The sequence below is a fragment of the Oxyura jamaicensis genome, chromosome 3 (genome assembly GCF_011077185.1).
Source record: "Oxyura jamaicensis isolate SHBP4307 breed ruddy duck chromosome 3, BPBGC_Ojam_1.0, whole genome shotgun sequence".
In the NCBI taxonomy this organism is placed as follows: Eukaryota; Metazoa; Chordata; class Aves; order Anseriformes; family Anatidae; genus Oxyura; species Oxyura jamaicensis.
In genome coordinates this window covers 100,051,593-100,072,201 of record NC_048895.1, presented here as the reverse complement: position 1 = coordinate 100,072,201, position 20,609 = coordinate 100,051,593, and the positions used below count along the sequence as shown (strand labels likewise).

The window sequence follows — 20,609 nt, the reverse complement described above, 5'->3', positions numbered from 1 at the left end:
TCGATGGCAGGAGAAGATCTGCACCTGCATTTAGATGCTGGTCTGCAGTGCACAGCTTGACATGTTTCCTTTTTCTTAACTCCAAGGCATGATAACTGAACTCATTTGGACACAATTCTCACTTCTTAGTCAAAATTCCCACCTAGGTATTTGTATTGGACTTTAAATCCACACACATCTCTTTGTTAAAAATCAAAATAATCTTTTCACAAAGAAGAGGAAAAAGCTGACTAAAGGCTTCAGGGATGGGAAATTGTTGTTCAATACCACATGAGTTGTTTCATTTAATAACATGGTAACTCTGATGCAAGCAGAAGCAAACTACTGCTCAGCTCCATCGTTTTGTTTTTAGTTGCCTCTTGGTGCCACTAGATGATAGTATGGTAACACATGTATAGTTCAGCTGCACACCAGATCTTCAGTTGCTGAATTTTTGTCATTATTCACACCTTTACATGAAAAGAATATACAGACAGGCATCAATACTACATAGTTAGCCTTTGAATATCAGTGCTTAATTTTATCCTCAGTGATACATTAATATATCCAGTAGTAGTAGATAATATTTGGCCATAGACCTAAACTGGACTTTATTTAGGCACAGATATTATGCTGAAATGGTCACCTCCCTCCATTTTTGTAGGTATCCAGCCAGAGCCATAGTGATACACTTTGATAGAAAGAGCAGGATAATTATATTTCCCAACCAGGAAGCATGAGAATGGCTAGAGGTAATATTTACATTTCTCCTTATGGGCAACCCACTTGCTGCTGGTTCTGCACATCCCCTTTCTGCTTCTCCCAGCTTTTATATTTCATGCTGTCCCCCTTGAGAAGACTCCCCTCCTCATCCAATTGAGAAGCTCCCAGCTAGGAGGACACATGCAGCCAGAACAGCACCTTGGGCACACAGCTATCATCCACTCCACAAACCATTTTTCTAACAATTCAATTGTTAGTTTTTTTTTTTTTTCTCTCCTAATACAGCAAAATTAAAAACAAATTCTTCATTCTCCCAAGCTCTTCTGTAAAGTAAATAGTCAAAACCCTCCACTACTTTTTTTTTCTTTTTTTTTCTTTTTTTTTTCCCTATGTAAATCTTAAGACTCCCATTTCCTTTTATTCACAATAACAAGGTCAGTTCTCCTCAGTAAGTTAGTCTGCTTCTCCCCAACAAGAAATAGGCACCACAGGGAACAGGTGAGTGGCTGGCTCCAGTCCTGCACAACACCTCTCACATCACAGCCAGTTTCATGGATGCACTTGCACTTCCTCATGCCCCAAGAGACAAAAAAAGTGTCTTGGTATATGGTCTCTGGCAGAGAAGTTGAATGAGGTGGATCTATTGGCACCACAAGGTAAGAAGAAAATTGAAAAGGAATCTCCAGTGAAGAAGAATTGACCCTTGGGATACATTCATACATGCATTTATACAGAGAGCTAAGTGAGCATAATACCTGAAAATAAAGGCTAAGAGAAAGCTGCACAAAAAAAAAAAAAAAAAAAAAAAAAAAAAAAAAAAAAAAAAAGTGTAAGGAATACAGTAGTGTGTAATCATTGTTTGGGCTGTAAGATAATTTGTCCACTCTAAGATTTGGCCACCAGCACCACAAGTTACAGACTTTCTCATCAAAACTGGAGCTGGATACTAGGGGAAAACTGAAATTTCCTTTTTACTGAAAATGTGGTTACTTTGATGTCTTTTGTTTTAATTCAGAATGAAAGTATATTACTAAGATTTTTTAAAAAAATTAAAATACTTGTATTCATTTTAGATTGTGTAATAATTGGACACCTGTAATCATGTATAAGTTGCTAGTTATATGGCATAAAACTTAAAAGAGTCATTTTCATTATCAGTAAGAATATCTCTTACTTAATGTTGATTGACCCATCTATTGTTTTGTATTCAGAGCGTTAACAGTGCCAGAGCAGTCCCAGAAGGAGAAAATTATTTAAGCATCAAACTCTTTCAATATGACAAATAAGAGAACTCTCAAAAAGAAAATAACTTGTTGCAACTGGAAGCTAAGATGTAAAGAATAAAGTAAAATTGTGTTATATTGAATACTTTAACTGACATAGTGCAAAACACATTAACAATGGTATAAAAAATTGAATCCCTTTATAGGTCAATATGAAGCTTCAGAACTCAGAAATGGAATTCCTAAAGGAAATATCTCAAAAAATGTCAACTTAAAAATTCTTTGCCCTTCTCAAACTTGCACCTTATTTTACATTGAAAATATATGTGATTTCATTTTATCTCACTTTTCTTCAAAAACCGTTGAAAAAAAAATCCAACCACAGCTGCTATTTTATAATGTATATTTGAACTGGCATTTAACATGTTTATTTAAAATGATGCACTCCATTTTTCTTCTATCAATAAGAATGGTCTCTATCCCATGTATAAATACTAAATGTTACAGTTCTGCTTTGTGACTTTAGACATTTTAAAACTAAACTCACATCCGGGGAGGTGTTCTGCTGCTAACCTGCCGCCTGTCATGCAACCATATTTTCATGGATTGTCACATCAGCTTTCAGGATGCAGTAAGGACCATCTGGTCCACAAGGGATAGCAAACTGGGAGCCAAGCATGACAAGGCAGGTGGAGATAACCCCTTATACCAACGTGCTAGGCTGTGGAGTGGCAAATCTGGGTTAGGATCAGGGCCAGGCAGTGGTCCCAGTCAGGCACCATCAGGTGATCTCCTGGGAAGTCCACAGCGACGAGGAAGCTTGGTCTCAGCCAGCTAAATGCTTTACCTTCTCCAAGTCAGCTCATAGGAGGGGGATGCACACCTGGCCTGACATCAGTAAAACAACAACACTGCCTTAACATCTAAATATGAGGAGTACAGTTGAATAAAATCTGTATTTTGTGTGAAGAAGCCATTCAAGAGCACAAATAGGTGACTGTAAGCTGTTATTGTTCCTCTCTTAAAATGAATCAACTTGCCCATTAAGAATGAAATAGATAATGGCTATGGGGAAAGTTTTATGAGGAGAAACCATCCATCAAGAGTAAAGACTGCAAAAGCTGTTTGGGAAACCTGTCAGTGCATGCTTGACAGACAGACATGCTCAAAAGGTTTCTGTAGAGCCAAACAAAATGAGTAATGATCTAATGAAATAGGTTTTAATGTACATGGAAAATGCTTCAAACAAACATCGTATGATTTTTTCCTCTCACAGTAGCTCTGAATTCTACTGAAAGCAACAGAAGTCTTACCATGCACTTCAGCAGGCTTTGTGCAGGCTGAGCTACACAAAGCATTTGATTTCTGCCTCCAGCAAGGGCCCGTCTATGGAGGTCAGCAACAGGAGGGTGATAGAGATGATCAAGGGCTCAGTCATTTCCAAACCCTGTCATTTCTTGCCCAGTTCCACACGGAGGTAAATATCAGTCTTTGCTCCTTACAGCATACCTAGAGACCTTATGCATCAGCCCTGTTCCTCCCACCCAAACAGTGAAATAAGGACTGTGGCAGACAAAAGAATACAAAGGGCTCTGACAATACAACTAATTTCCTTTCCATTTCATATATCAAGAACTGCAAAAAAAATATCCTGACAAACATGAAAACGGGGGGAAGAAAATGTTCGTGGTTTTTTTTTTTTTTTTTTTTACATTGCCTTTATTTTTCATCTTGAATTTTAATAGAAACTCAGACTTCTTAAATGCTCTACACATCAAGGCAATCATTATAAATGTGGTGTGGCTTCCAGCTAAAATAGTAGCATTTGGCATCTGAAAAAGCTTCCCACCTCCTCAAAAGGCCTCTTTTCATGTTTCTGAGGAAACTGAACATTACAGCAGAGACTTTGAAAACCTGGGTGAAAAACAAACAGTTAGCAACTTCACCACATACATAATGAGGGAACTCCAGATATCTGTAACTCAAGTTTAGACTGCTTTTAATATAGCTTCAATGATTTGACAGAAGTGTGTTGGAGATTTGAAGGGCTTCTAAGGATTTCTATAGCAGGCAGGAAACAACCATGATATTCATAAGGCACTATTCTAATCAAACAAATTGCTCCACTAGAATTGTTAGCTCCCTGCAAATTCTGTAGAGTCTTTGAATATTAGTGTAGAACCATATTCACATTATTTAATAGATTTCAATATACAGTTTGAAGAAAATATAGAAATCATACCTACCATACAGGAATCATACCTACCTTCAGAAGGAAGGAGGTAAAGCAATGAAAGGTCATTCATTTCTTAGTGTGGTTGCTGTGGAGATGGACTGATATTCAAATACTATAGGAATTTACTACCTATCTTCAAAATGAATAGCAAACATATATATATATATGATAGATTCAAATTCACAGAGTAAATATATCAAACAGAATGGTTTGTTTTCTTACATATATAATAATAGTGTCACATCAAATGTTGTTGGACTGTGGATATGAACTGTGTGATCATTGGTTGCTTAGGTACCATGGCACTGTAGAGTTGATTTGAGTTTGTCTTGTCTTACTGTGGGCCAATCTCTTGAACCAGGTTAGATCCATTCTGCAAGCCTCCCAAAACAATCAGATATGTATATTGATTACTGTGTTATACAACGGATCATTTCTCCTTAAAAGATCATCTTAAACCATTGTACAGGGTATTCTGAAAAAACACAGTCAGAGATTTTGTAGTCATCTTTCTATGCCTAACAGCAAGTTAAGATGGCATGCCTCCTAGGAAGACCCAAAATAATTCATCACTTATTTTATGAAATTATGTTGTTGTTTTTTAATGTACATCAGCTTTTCCATTAAATGCAATTGTAAATTGGGTACATAAATTATTTGTACAAAATGACATTATTGCTATATACATAAACAGGAAAATTTTGGTAACTTTTCCTGATTTTCAGAGGGTCACCCCTGCAATTTGAGTAAACACGTAGGCTGCTTTCCTGCCAAAAGGAACTACAAGCTAAACCACTCCTGTGAAGTTTGTTCTCTACTTATGAAGTCTGTCTTAAATTGTGGAGAGTTGTTTTTATTTGTTTTGTTTTGTTTTCTAACATGATGCACCAAGATCATCTTATAAAATTTGGAACATGTTTACTTTAAGAAATTATTTGGGGCTTTAAATAGCTCATTCACTGAGTCATTCTCAACCAAAGAATGCAGAAAATCAAAATCATACTTTGACCTTTAGCCAACCCCAAAGCACCCATCTGGCATGATCCCTCTTTCAGTACTGAATTACAAGAAGCTAGTCGTCCCCGTCCCCCCCCCCCCCCAAACTAAAACTCAGTTTACTGAAGGGCCTCCTCATGATATATCTGTGAACATTTTAATAAAGAAACTTTATAAAATTGGTAGGACTCCTAATTTGTTCACTTGCTTTAGCTATTTAAAAAAAAAAAAAAAAAAAAAGTTGTAACACCTTCACATCCAAAAAAAAAAAAAAAAAACTTACAGTAATATTTGTATTAATTAACTGGAGTATACAAAATATTTGCCTTCTTGCTGAAATACCCCTGTAAACCTACAAGCAATTAACATTTATAACTACAAAATTTGCTAAGATAAAAGAATATCAAGAATCTACTTCTTCAGAAATGATCAGTCTAAAAACTAGAGGCCAAATTCTGCCTTCCCTTACAGTCATGCCATGACATGTGATAACTGTTGTGAGGTCAGAATTTAGCCCCAAACCACTTTTTCTTTTTTAATCTAAATAGTTACATTTTCCTAAAAAAAAAAAAAAAAAAAAAAAAAAGTCTTACTTATCAGTGCTCTTCCCTTCTGAAGGGTAAATACCGATATTTGAAATACCTAAATTGTATTTACAGCTGTACAACACTGATGTCACATACATGTAAAATCTCACTTGTACTCTATAAACATGGGCTAACTTGTACAACCTGCTTGAAAACATTTCTTAAAATAAAGACCAGACAAGCTTACACATTTTCTTTGTCAAATTCACACACAAAATACATGGTAATGTGACATGCAACATCATTCCACCCTCCAGACGCCACCATCTCCACACAGTCCTCCTCATCATAAGCATTGTTGGGCTCCCCGCTGCGCCACTTGTTGAAGGTCTGCATAGGCGATCGGTCAGAATAGACAAAATTTCCCTCCTTCTCTAGGTCGTTAATCCCAATGAAAACTCTGGTGAGCCCGGCTTGGTTGATGTATGAGGCAATCAGATTGTTGGCATTCTCATCCTTGGGCATGCTCAGCGTCCCTCCTCTTCCGTGGCAGTAGAGCTGGGCTTCCTTGTATCTCTTCTCTTCCTTCACCAGCAGATATATCTTATTATCTGTCTCACGCACACCAGCAACAGCTGCGGGGGAGGGCAGTGCTGAAAAGTGAGCACTCGCATTTCTATAAACCAACTTACTGTACACCCCAAATAGCTTCACAGATCTGATGCAAGACGGTGATACTCTCTATGAGCAATTCCACCAGTAAAATGTAGCAATGAGAGAGGAAAATATTTAAATAAAATTAACCTACCATTTTTTATGAATTTTAATTCCGTTGTCAGCTGGGCCACTTGGATATCCATTTCACCAATAGCCTTCCTTAGCTGGCTACACTCACAAGGGATGCCTATGAAATGATACAGGCACACTGAAGTGAAAAAGCTACCTAAATTCAGTAATTATCGTAGTAAGATCATGAAAAGGCACAGACATCCACTGGGAGAGGGACACCTGCCTCACAAAAAAATGGCCAGAAATCTGTGGCTTTTGCTAGCTTGTGCCCGTCAAATGATTCTCACCATTGTCTCAGCCTAACTGGAACACTTAATTTTCCTTCCTGTGAAGCTTCAGCCCTGCATGGTTAATGCTAAAAATACCGTGAAGAAAAAAAAATAAGAAAAAAAAAAAAAAAAAGATTTTTTTGAACTAAAAATATTTGTCAAAATTTCACACGGGTAAAATTGTTCTCTTCAGTCTTCTCCAAAGAACACTTTTTCCACAGCAAAAATCTACCATGTGCATTGTTCACCTGTTCCTCACAAGGAATCTCACACAGCAGATCAAAAAGGCTAATGTTCCAACCATGTAATGCACGTAATTAGCTGCAAAATGTAGTTCTGTACATTTCAAAGTAGAGGAGTTACTGCACCTCTTTCAATAAAAGAAGATAATAGAAACCCATCTATTACACCAAATTGATATTGGTTTGACAAAGATAATCTGAATGAGAATACTAAAAGGATAATTGTTACTTCTATGAGTTCAAATCTCAAAAGGAGGATCAATTACATTTTCCAGTTCTGTGTGTAATTATTCAAATCTGCATTTAACTACCCAATTACTCAGCTTAGGTATCTAAGTCAGTCTAAGTACTGGGTAGTTATACTACAAAACTGTCCTTCTTGTCAATGTATATGGTACTCTGGCTCAAGAATTAGCGTGACAAATTATGTTCTCGTGAGAAATCTAATAGATGAACCTTTAGTGCACTCTGCTAGGAAAGAACAAATTGGGCAAAACCAGAAGCCACTTTTGTAAGGCTCATAACTCTTATGCTAGACATTCACCTTTTCTTCTGGAGGATCTGTATTCCTCGTAAGCTCCTGTTGCTACAATGATAATTGATGGAGGGGGCAGGATCTCCCAACCTGCTCCTTTGTGTTGGCTGGAAGCCAGAGTAGGATACACAGAGATGTCCCTTTCCACCAGTAACAAATTATATTGATAGTTGCATTTCAATTCCCACTGAAGAGCTCTGAGGTGTTGTTTCAATACACTGTAAGTCCATCAACTACTGCAGCTTCAATTTTTTTTTTTTAAGTGAATTGATAATACAGTGAATAAATGAGGAGTAGCTATCTAAATATTTAATTTACCACCATTTCTCTCAGTATTTTAGAAACGATATATTTTTAGTGATGATGCATGCATCTTCTAAAATCCTTCACATCACAAACAAAGTATGTCATAGGTTACCTGGGTCACCATTAGGACCCGGTGGTCCTATGTCACCATTATCTCCTTTTTCACCTAAAAACATGAAAAAGAATATAAATTTAAAACATATTTTTAGTTAACAAATAATTCAGCTCTTTATTTTTTCCTCTAATAAAATCCAAATGTGCAAAGTAGAAGTATGACCAAACAAAAAATAAAGATTTTTCTGTACTAGTCAGTCCACAACAAAGGCAAGCCAAAGCTATGAAACTTGAACACAAATCATATGTATCAATATTCATTTTTTTTGACATTCATGGGGTTTACAGAACCAATATGTTCAGAAGTTGTAGAGGTAAAAGGACTGTATATGCTACATTGGTATCAAAGCTTGATTCATAATTCAAATGCTTAAATAAACATTGGTCCAAATGACTTAAGGAAAGGCATGTAGGGAGCCCATGGAGTATGCAGGATTGTAATTCAAGTCTTGTTGTTCTTAGAAGTCTACCAAAATATAGCACATCTTCCCATGTACTTCTCTTAAATGTCCACAATTGTCTGTTGGCACACTAAGTTCCTTATTTAGCCTCAAACTAGGATTTCCAGCTCCTAATGCTGCTATAACAGCAAAAGGTAATGGGCTGACAGATCTCAGTTTGGCTGACTACAGTATGAGAAACTCCCTATTGCAATGAAGTCTGAGAGTAGCTAACCAAACATAAACGATTTTTCATCTGAAACAATGGAAAAATGATTGTACTAAGCATACCTTTTGAACCAATAGGACCAATTTTTCCATGCCGTCCCATGCTGCCTTTCTGTCCTTTGTCCCCCATTTCTCCTATACATAGCAGAAAGACAAAATAAATTAACAATGTAGTCTGATTCACTCAGATTCCAACATATTTGCAGTACCAGTTTTCACAGTGAAGAAAAACATGCTATATTCCCAAAATGCATTGAATTTCAGAGGTTCTGTTCACTCCTTGTGAAGGACTTACAATTTAAACTTTACAAAGCAATTGACATTAAAGCAGTACGCAGGTGTAAATGAAAACAGATCTTGGTTGAAAGCCATCGGAAGAACTTTTGCAAACTTCTCTCAGATGATTACGCTAAAATTACATTGACAATAAAGGAGACTTCCATCAAAACATGTGGATCAATGTATTAAAACTTAGGAAGTGTTAAAGACCTAAGGGATCCAAGCGCAACTGACAGTTTCATCTGTCAGTAGTTAGTTTCATCATTAGTCATTAGTTTCATCTAATACAGTAACTTCACTGTAAATGAGGGTTGAAATTGGGCTTCATAGCTTATTTCTACAGTAGCAGTCACATCCTCAGTCTTTGTTCTTTCATTTGAAGACTACATTAATGAAAAACGAAAACTAATGGAAATTGTATATGTACATAGACACACGCACATGTTCATACAAATGTGAAGTGTGACAGAAGCACAACAAATAGAAATGTTGAATGTTACTTATTTTAGACAGTTCTATGGAATACTACAAACTGTAATTGTAGCAAAGGAGCAACTCAAAACTCATTTTCCTCATCTGTGTTTCTACAAATAGAAAGCAACCATCTACCTTGTAAGGTGAATTGAAATTGTAAACAAATCAGAATGAACCTGCCACTGTCACCTATCTATATACATATCCCTGATATATAGCCAGAAATCTAATGTAAGATGTTTGATTCACTTACTTTGCCTGACTTTGACCTCTTTTCCATTAGTTGTACTTTCCTATGCAATGTAAAGTGAATATTAGAATGGCTTCAGGGGAAACAGAATTTGCACTAGAACAGACAGTTTCTTTTATCATCATTGTCTTCACAAACCAAGCTGAAGCATTGTCACTAATAAAATGTGTGCCACAGTCCAAGTATTAATGTAATTGACTCGAGCTCCTCCAGAGCTCAAATAATAAAACAGATAAAACGCGTCTGTTACATCATGCCTGGCTTTTCTGGGTGGTATTTCTCAGACATTATGAAAAACAATTATCATAATGGTGTGAATCTGAGAGAAGAACTTTAGACTCTAATAGCAAAGCCTCATTCTACCCCATATCTACAATGCTCATCTTCAAGTTCAGGAGATTATCAGCTGACAGAAATTCATTTGCAATAGCCACTTAGTAGAGTAAGTGCAACAGGCTTACAAATAACTGAAATTTTGTCTTAAACCAAGACATTTATAATCAATCAACTCTATACATAGTCTACGCTTGTCTCAACTGCAACATTTTATAGACTATTATTTCTAAATGATACTTCATTTCTGTCACTGGTTTAGAGCGGATTACATGATTAAATTTAGGTAGACTTTCTGAGACCTATGAAACGAGACCTGGCATTTTTTTACACTCACTACATGGTGAGTGTGGCAGATTTGGCCTGATTTTACAGCCTCTGTGGCTCTGAGAGCCCTAGGAAATAATTACATATCTCATTGCACATTGTTGATACTTTTTCCTGGCTGCAACAGCCAAGAAAATCAATGCTCTGTCATCAGGCTTAGGCCTCTGTATTACGCTGCCATGGAGCAACATGGTCTGGAGGCTGCACAGCTGTACAACTGTCACAGGAGGTTTTCTACTGTACCACATAATGGAGAGCAGGGATGGAGGAACTACAGGAATAAGAATGCAAATGCCTCCTGAGGCACCCATCCTGCAGAAACCCAAGACTGAGACTGCTTTAGTATTAGAAATATTCTGTACTTGCAGCCCAGAAAGCCAAACATATCCTGGCCTGCATCAAAAGCAGCATGACAAGCAGGTCAAGGAAAGTGATCCTCTCCCTCTACTCTGCTCTTGTGAGACCCCACCTGGAGTACTACATTCAGCTCTGGGGCCCCCAGCACAAGAATGCCATGGATATATAAGAATGAGTCCAAAGGAGGACCATGAAGATGATCAAGGGGATAGAGCACCTCTCCTACAAAGACAGGCTGAGGGAGTTGGGGTTGTTCAGCCTGAAGAAGGTTCTGGGGAGAGCTTAAGAGCAGCCTTCCAGTACCTAAAGGGGACCTACAGGAAAGCTAAGGAGGATTCTTTTTCAGGGAGTGTAGTGGTAGGACAAGGAGTAATGATTTTAAAAATATAGAGGAGATTTAGAGTAAATTTTTGGAAGAAATTCTTTTCTCTGAGGGTGGTGAGGCACTGGAACAAGTTGCCCAGAGAAGCTGTGGATGCTCCATCCCTGGAGGTGTTTAAGGCCTGATTGGATGGGACTTTGAGCAACCTGGTCTAGTGGAAGGTGTCCCTACCCATGCCAGGGGCATTGGAACTAGGTGATCTTTACAGTCCATTCCAACCCAAATCATTCTATGATTCTATAAATTCCTGCTCCCTCTGGATGCATGTAAGTCTATGGGGCCTGATGGGACTCCTCTCAGGGTACTCATAGAGCTGGCTGTTGTCATCGGGAGACCTCTCAATTATTTTTCAACAGTCTTGGGAATCTGGAGAGGTTGCACTTGACTGGAAGCTGGCAAATATGGTTCCAATTTTCAAGAAGGGCAAGAAAGAAGACCTGGTAATTACAGGCCTGACAGTCTCACCTCAGTGCCTGGTAAAATTATGGACAAGTTTATTCTGGGACTTATTGAAAAACACCTGAAAGACAGCACAGTCATTGGTCCCAGCCAACATGGGCTCATGAGGGGAAAGTTCTGTTTAACAAATTTAATTCCCTTTTATGGCAAGGTCACAGATCCAGCTGACCAAGGGAAGGCAGCTGATGTAATTTTTTTTGGATTTCAGCAAATCTTTTCATGCTGTTTCTCACAGTAAACTCCTGAACAAAATGTCCAGCATACAGCTAGACAAATACATAATACACTTGATATGGGTCAGGCTCAAAGGGTTACAGTAAATGGAGTTACATCAGGCTCATGGCCAGTCATTGGTGGGGTTCCCCAGGGCTACATTTTACAGATGGTTAATGTCAATGTTTTCATGAATGAATTGGATGTAGGACCAGAAGGTGTTCTGAATAAGTTTGCAGATGATACTACATTGGTAGGAGCTGCTGACTCCATTGAGGTTGTGAGCGTGGAGAGGCCTTTCAGAAAGATCCTGACAAATAAGAGAGCTGGGCAATCTAATATGAAGTTTAACAGGAGCAAGTGCCAAATTCTGCACATGGGAAGGGGCAACCCTGGGTGTACATACAGAATGGGTAAGGGTAGGCTGGAAACCAGCCCCACGGAAAGGTTTCTATACATCTCAGGCAGACATCAGTTGATGGATTAAGTCAGGACAAAACATTTTCTCTGAACTGAAAGAAGCCAAATGGATATGGCTTGTTGGTCTAATTCATTACTGACAAGTTCTACAATCAATGATTTTCTTCTCTTTCCAAAAAAGATCAGATTGAGCCACTACTGGATATGGACTCAATTTAGGAATTTTACCAGAAACCCAAACATCAGTCTCTTATTCTGTATATTCTTACTGGAAGAATGGAAGTAACTCACTCAATCAGCTGCAAATCTATTTTCTGGAATATACCTTCACTTCCACAATAGATTCATGGTTTGCTTTAAAGACAAAATCCATGGGGCTATGTAGGATATAAAGGTACTGATGTTACTAGCGGATATTTATCCAATATAGATAGCATATTGAGAAGGTATTTCTCAACAATCTCAAAAATATTACTTTGCCATGACCTGATCAAGTTGCTCTGAAAGTGACCTGTCTTGCTCTGGACATTTATGGATTATATATGAATTGCTTACGGATTACAGTAACACTGTCAGATGTTTGAATGTTTTCTGATGTGTAATAACTCTTTTTCAGGCTGCTATACCTGAAATTAAATAAACATACAGATATAATGCATAAATGAAATGTAATATATAAAAAGACTTAACTTTCCTTCTCTCCCAGAAGACTAACAACTACTCAGTAATAGCCAGTAAAAACTACTTGGTCTGATAACACAAAAAGTGTGTTATCTATAACAACGAAGACATACATTAAGTCTCCTGTGCTCATTAAAAGAACTGTTTGGATTTGGTTTTCTCTTACAGTGACTAACCCCTGCTTCTACTCCAGGGGCTTGCTTATTCTGCTTCTTCTGCAGAATAAATCAGAAGGCTTCAAGAGAGACCAATTTGCCTTGAGGGTTTCAGAACTTTTTAAACCTTCTGTAAAGTCCTTTTTAGTGGTCCTGTGATTGCCAAAAATTCAGTCTGAAGAGTCTTAATGAAATCAGGAAGTGAGAGTTGGAAAGAAATGAGGACAATGAAAGTAAGTCTCCATAGACAGAAAGTAGGAAATTTAACTGAGAGTTTGAATGGAGAATGTGAAGCAAGACATCTGTCATTTCTCAGATGAAGGTGATATACACTGAAACCAATTATAGAAGACTTAAAGGATATCAGAGGAACTGAAGAAATTCTGAAATTCTAAATGATCTTCTTGTTGGCCTTTTCAGGCCTACAAACAAGAGAAGAAATAAAACCCAGAGATGAATGGTGGGCCACACAACTGGTGAAAAGATGAGGGTTTTGGCTCAGTACAACAATATAAAAGTGGGTGTTCACACAGTATGGACAATCTTTTCAGACAGGACTAATTGGAGCAGACAAGAAGGTGTAAAACTACTTTAAAAAAAAAAAAAAAAAAAAAAAAAAGAATTGTGCCAAAGACAAATCCAGCAGAAACTCAAATTCACCATTTCACAACAAAATTGAATTGAGCCATGTCAAACAGGAAAAGAGAACGGTAGTTTACTTGCCAAACTTGAGGGTTTGAAGACTAATCAGAAAGAAATTTTCATGATTTGGCACAATGGACATCATGAAGACCTACCTAACATCATAAATAAAAGCGTCCCAATCCAGACCACAGGCCTGTCAACTCCAGTGCCATCTTTGACAGCAGTCAGCAGAGGATACTTAAAAAAAAAAAGAATGTAAGGTATAGAGAAAGCTTACAATGTCTATCCATAGCATACCTCCATAGTCTTGCAGTCAGTATTCCCAATGCAAATATTTAGCCTGACTTGATGAGAATAAACAGTATTTTTAAAGGATATAATGATATTATGACATAGTAGTAATTTACTTTCAGGACACAACTTTTTAGAACCTGACAAGTGGAAACCGGAAAATTCTGAATATACCAGTAGATTATGGTACTGCTTTACACCTCATAAAACTGAATTATCTGTGCCACTGAAGGTTGGTGGTTGGCTAGGGATCAGTGACAACAACCTAGTTACATCTGATATGAACAAACAGTGGATAATCTCAGGTAGCATTTTATGAAGTTGGGGCAAACTCATTTCACCCAGCATTAGCTACCTGAATGCTAGTTTTTTAGTTTAAACTATTTTTCTAAGCTCCCTTGGTAGGCAATGGAGAAATAAACACCTCCCAGCAATGATCCATTCCACACATTGTAGACAGGTATTTTAGTGACAAAGTGTATCTTTAAGCTTGGCATAATAAACTGGGGGGGGGGGGAGGGGGAATGAGGAAACTGTTATCAATCTATGCTGACTAGAAGTCAAAAGGCTAGAAAATTTGTAAAGGAAGCTATAGGTAGTACAACAACAACAAAATCCAATCTAGAAAGGCAGTGGAAAAGTTTAAACCATTTTAAAGTACATTCCAAACTAAAGAAATGGAAATAGCATGGTCTACTCCTGGAAGGGGGTTTCCATTCAAAAGCACAGTTACACAAATTACTACACTTATAAAATATATATCTTGCCAGAATTACGTTAAGAACCTAATACCCAACTTGTTCACATCAGCGGTCCCTCTGACTCAACACTGATTACCGCAGTGACAGCAGGAGGTGTAATACAGAGAGATTATGCAACCCTGGCTACGACCTGCAGTCCACTGCAGATGGAGATGCTGAATCAGTCTCACAGAAGCTTCAGTGAGTGCCTCCTAACTTGGATATGATGGACCTAGTGAACAGCAGGTCACCTTACTCACAGCTTTCATGATTCTGCAGACCTCAATTGTATCCTCCTCAGACTCCTCCTTACATCTGGAAGAGTCTCAACCTGTCCAGCTTCTTACAAGGCATTTCCTCCATTTTCACATTTCTGGTGCTCCTCTCTAACTTCCTGTGTAACAAGCCACACTTGTTACTTGATATAGTTCATGTCAGGTTTTGATACAGAGCAAAATCAGCTGCAAAGAGCTTCCTGTTTTGTTATTGTTATCTTTTCTGATGACGAGAAGAGTTTGTTGGCTTTGGAACTGCTGCTAATGATTTGAAAGAGGTTCTTGAGTTTTAAATGACAGTTCTTTTGTTTGGCATCATGTAATTATGGATTACATTATGTATCCCTAAGGTCTCTATGCAATATTTACACTGAAGCCCATGTGTCACTTTCTTGTCCACTCAGCTTAGCACAGGTTTTTTCAAAATCCCACTATGTTCTGATGGAACTGAAAGATAGTTTTGAATAAGACACCCACTTTGTGAATCCACTACTGTCAATGTCAGGACTTCTATATGGAATTCTGCCTGCAGCACTCCTTAGCGAGCAATAAATTCATGTAAAAGTTGACTCAGAAATGTGAGGAATTGATTGATTACATATTAATGAGCAATCAGTAATACTAAAATATAAATTAAGATATTATTACCACTCTTCCGAATTTGATTATACAAATGACTGAGCACTCTGGCTCCAATCCAGATAACTTAATGAGTCTTCTCTCATACTTAGAGGCTATGTCTGTACTACTAAGCTAAATGCCTGGGACAGTTTCCTAGAACTGAGAAACAGGTGGCCAAGAATGGGACACTCCACAGTTGTAAATTGTCTTTTTCTTCAAACTAGTATAATCAGTTGCAAGCTGTTCACTGTGTTAGCTCCCAAAATGTGCTCAAGAATTGTCTGTGAAAGTGTTAGCTGCCACAAGCCAAAATCACACCATGGACTGTGCTAACACTGCAGAGGTAGAGAGAGTTGTGTTTCATGCCCAACACTATTGTGTGATTGTACTTAACACACCCATATAAACAAAGCATGATATATAAAGGCTGGAATGAAAATATTAAAATAATCTATTTTCAAATGGTTGTGGCTCTAAAAGAAATTAAATATCTAAACACATTTTTAATGTGCTGCTCCTTTGATTATGGTTTCCAACACTAAGTTCACCCTCTCCTTATTTTGATTGACATAAAAAGAATCTATGCTACTCTGAGAATATTCACAGTATTGTATTGTTACTGAAATATCTGTTCAGAATTTGTAAACATCTAAGTTTTGGTCTCACAGATAGGATCAAATCTAAATCAAATATTTGACTTCATTCCCAACTTGGGAGTGTGCAGTCCAGCTATCAGAGCAAGTGGAAAAGTTATGTCCATTAACCTCGCACCCCAAAACTTGCATTGCACTACACATTACTTTTGTCTGAATCAGCCATTTTACTTGATCCAGTGCTCTATGCCTTACATAAGGCTAACACAGTTTTAAATTCTGCTGACATGCTATGCATCATAATTGACCTATACAATTAATTATAAGCAATGAAGAAAGTAAGTGGAATTTAACCTTCATCAGTGTCCAAAGACATCAGGATGTCTGATGTCATCTGAAACATCAGGACACTCAGAAACAGACTTATTTCAAGAAAGCAGCGGAAAGTTTTAATGGTTATCAATGTCTGAATTACTAAAATATGAAAATATTATGAGGAAAGGATATGATAAAAAAATCTGCAGAACTTTCTAATTTTGAGATGTTCACTTCAGGTCAAATATACTGTAAGAAAACATTTCTTAAGTATGTTATTCATTCACCGATTATTATACTCCTAAATTAAATGAAACTAAGCACAAGTCCGTCCTGAACTTGCCTGAACAAAACATAGAAAGGGAAAGAAACAAAGAAAAAAAAAAAAAAAAAAAAAAAAAGTGATTCTGATATTGAAAATAAACAAAAAAGTAAAGTAGAAAACTCTCCATACATTACAGAACAATAATCTTTCCCTCATGTAAACCGTCACTTACTCAAATAGCAATATACAATGAAATGCGGCAGTTTCCATCCATAGAAGGAGCCAAATATTCACCCAATAAGACAGCAATTATCAAATTCCAATGGAAATATGCTTAAAAACTACAGGAGGTCAAATGTGCTAACACAGTGACTGCAGTTTAACAGACTACTGCACAGAAACAGAGCTGCTGTATTCATCCATGTATGCTTCTAGAATGAGTCAAATGCAAAGTGAGGCAACAATTTTATCCCCCTTTCATTACTCACTAAGCTACATGTTAAGTACCTGGATCATGGATCTAAGCTTTCTACCAACTGAGATTTTAAAATACTTGGCCGGGACTATAAAGGACATCAGTGATGTATGCCCATCAAGAGTTCAAAAACAGAGCAAAAAAGCAAAGCCAATAGCAGGTCACAAATAGATATTAGATTATCTGCTCAGGAACAGTTGCTGAACTGGTTATTTTTGAGAACACTGTACTGTAATTTCTTACTACGCTAAGATATAGGTGTTTACTAAATATTACAAGAACACATACACATCAAGTTAAATCTGGATACAAAAAGGAAAGCAGAAAAAATATGTTGCTACAGAGCAGTAAGGAATTTTGCCTGAAAGCACAGCCTGGAAAAATATTATATAGGATGCATTAATATTTAAGTTTCTTTCATCTCTTTTCTGTTTCAAGTACATTTTCTTGCAGTTAATTTTCACTTCAATGTTTCCGCATGCAGTCACATCAGAATTTTGGACTGTTGGAGATATAAAAAAAAAAAGGAAATTTATCCTAATTATTAGAATTCATCATTATTGTCAATTATTTTGACAATAATTTTCCAAGTAAATGCAACATTACAATATAAAATTATATGAATTAGATGTTACTCCCTGCATTGTCTGATCATACAGCAGCACTTCAATTTCTCAGCCAGTTCAAAACATTTTGAATACATTGACATACATAGATCATCAACAAGTCCAACTCCTGGGTCCACACAGGACCACCCCAAAATGAAACCATATTTTCGAGAGCAAATGTTTATTGAACTCCAGCGGGCTTGGTGCTGTGACCTGGGGAGCCTGTCCCAGTGCCCCACCACCCTCTGGGTGAAGAGCCTTTTCCTAACACCCAGCCTGACCCTCCCGTGTTCCAGCTCCATGCCATTCCCTTGGGTCCTGTTGCTGTTCCCAGGGAGCAGAGCTCAGCACCTGCCCCTCCGCTCCCCTCGTGAGGAAGCTGCAGGCCGCCATGAGGCCTCCCCTCAGCTTCCTCTTCCCTGGGCTGAACAAACCAAGTGGTTTTATTTAGCCTGCATAAGACAAGGGTAAGAGGGAGACCTAACTGCAATCTTCCGCAAACAGCAGGTTTGTAGAGAAGATGCAGCCTTCTCTTCTCAGAAATGCACAGCAAAAGGACAAGAAGCAATGACCACAAGATAAAAGCATGAATTTTTCGATTGGCCAAAAAGGTCTTTCATAATGAGACTGGAGACCAGGCCTACCAAAAATGTTGTGGAATCTCCATCCTTGGAGATTTTCAGAAGTCTACTGGACAAGATCCTGAGCAACCTGACCTAAATTTGAAGTCTGCCCTGTTTTAAGCAGGAGATTGGACTAGATGACCTCCATATCACCTTTTAACCAAAATTATTCTCTAGTACTTTTACTTCTCTTCATGCTGCATTACCTTGTAGGAGTTGAAATTTTAGTTTCCAATATTTTTTATGAGAGTCGTCCTTGAAGGCTACATATTCATACGGGAAGTACCCAGACTGAACATACACACCTCATGGGAGTTGTAAGTTTTTTAATGCGTTTTAGGGGATGAGCTCTATCCACAGATCTTGGTCTCAGGGGAAACTGCAAATATAAGGTTTCCGTAACTGCCCAAAAGAGCCACGTAATGGATCATGCATCGTCATAAGGAAGTTACTACTGTGAATGCTTTGAAAAAAGGCTTGTAAGTTAATTTTGGTAAAAAACACCAACACTCTGATGACAATAATGTCAAATGTTTCATTTCAGTATTGAAATAAATGGTTTTGATTACTCCTAATATGATTTGTTTTCAGAATATGCAACTCCTGAAAAAAAATTATATATACGAAGGTCAAATTTCCTCCCTGTTTCAGGAGGAAAACAAATGTAAATAGACAGAATTTCCTGTAAGATGGAAATGGTGTATATCCCCCAGCTCTATAACTGAATACGAATGAGCACTATTCCTCTCAAGAGCTCCAAATATTTTTCAACTACAGTGCAAGCAATGTTAATACCATCTTTCCATAAATACTACTGAACTGTGATCTAAGAAATGTGGAATCACCCCCGCCTATTACGGCTTAATGCCTTCCCACAATGGTTTTAATTAAGATATTGTGAGTGTTCACATTTACAAACAAAAGGAAACTACCTCATGATTTCTTCCCTCTGCTGCAATATGAGGTTTGCATTTGCAGAAGGCATTATGATGTCTTTCTTTACTGAAGACCTTACTAAAAAAATCAAGAAAAAACATTTTTCCATGAACCTTTTGGACCAAAAACAATAGCTAGTTTACAAATGAATGTGTATGGTACACAGAAACACCTAAGGATGGTTTAGTCATCCAGCAAAGGGAGAGAGAATTCTCATCAACAATGCCTCAAAAGAAAAGGTAGCATTTGGTCAGGAATTATTTTCAAAACATCTTTTCTTCTGGAGTTACCTTTTTCTCCTGGAGGCCCAACCCTGCCTGGACGACCTGGAGCACCTTTTTCCCCCTTTTCTCCAGCCTCCCCTGTTGACAAAAAAAGGAATTAAAAAAAAGAATCAAATTAAGCCAGAATTATTTTCAGTTGGTGTCAGTGACGAGTGCTATTATCCTCACTGAAAATACAAGCTTATTATAGCAAGGGAAAAAAAAAAAAAAAAGCAGATGAAACCTGATTCAACAGCTTTGTCTCATGGTCTTTTCTGCAATGGACGTAGAAACTGACAAAATCAAAGTCAGTATGTTATCAAACCCTCATGATTCTAGTTCTGTGGATGTTACTCATATCACCAAGCCCCCTCTGAAAACACCACTACAACACAATTTTGTTAAGCAGAAGCTTCAGGATCCAGCCTCAATATAGCACATGTTCATGTTCATTCTGCTGCCATGTTCACCAAACATTCTTGAGTTTCTACCAAATGTTGTTCCTTTTCAGCAAAGCATGCTGGAGGATACATTTGTCTCCAGTGAAAATGGCTTAACCATAACCTCAAATTCCAAAAATAAAAATAAAAAAATAATAATAAAATAATAATAATAATAATAAAAACGTTTATTTCATGTACTTAGTTACTGAGTAAGGATGAATCTATAGGAAGGCATTGCTACATCTGTCATTAATCTGTCATAACTTCTGAGCATTAAACAACATTTATTTAATCTGTGTTCTCTCATATACCACACCTTTTAATCTTTGTGGTTTGAACCATAGTGCATTGTACTTATAGTCATGGTACATGATATGCATTCAGCATACTTAAAACATGAGTTTCTGTAAATGCGTCCCAAATTTGTGTCTTTCATTGGATATTTGGAAATGCTTACATTGTTTTGCTCCCTACGGTTGTTGTTTGCCAGGGACATAAAATTAAAAATCTCTTAAACAAACGTAAGTTTAAAGAATGATTTTCAAAGCCACCTTTATTAAAAAGATGTATGTGAAGGAG

The 20,609-nt window shown here is 37.4% G+C and overlaps 1 protein-coding gene across 2 annotated transcripts in view; it reads right to left on the bottom strand.

Moving 5' to 3' along the window:
• Positions 1-3,615: 3,615 nt before the first annotated feature.
• COLEC11 (collectin subfamily member 11) overlaps positions 3,616-20,609 on the bottom strand; it is a 39,187-nt gene continuing 22,193 nt past the window's right edge. The window contains exons 3-7 of one of the 2 annotated variants that reach the window (XM_035320990.1): positions 19,615-19,686; positions 8,671-8,742; positions 7,938-7,991; positions 6,493-6,588; positions 3,616-6,337 (exon numbers count right to left, since the gene is read on the bottom strand). In XM_035320990.1, coding sequence (XP_035176881.1) covers positions 5,928-6,337; positions 6,493-6,588; positions 7,938-7,991; positions 8,671-8,742; positions 19,615-19,686 — 704 coding nt within the window. In that variant the 3' untranslated portion in view covers positions 3,616-5,927. The remainder of the gene's footprint in view (positions 6,338-6,492; positions 6,589-7,937; positions 7,992-8,670; positions 8,743-19,614; positions 19,687-20,609) is intronic. The other variant, XM_035320991.1, reaches the window with a different exon arrangement.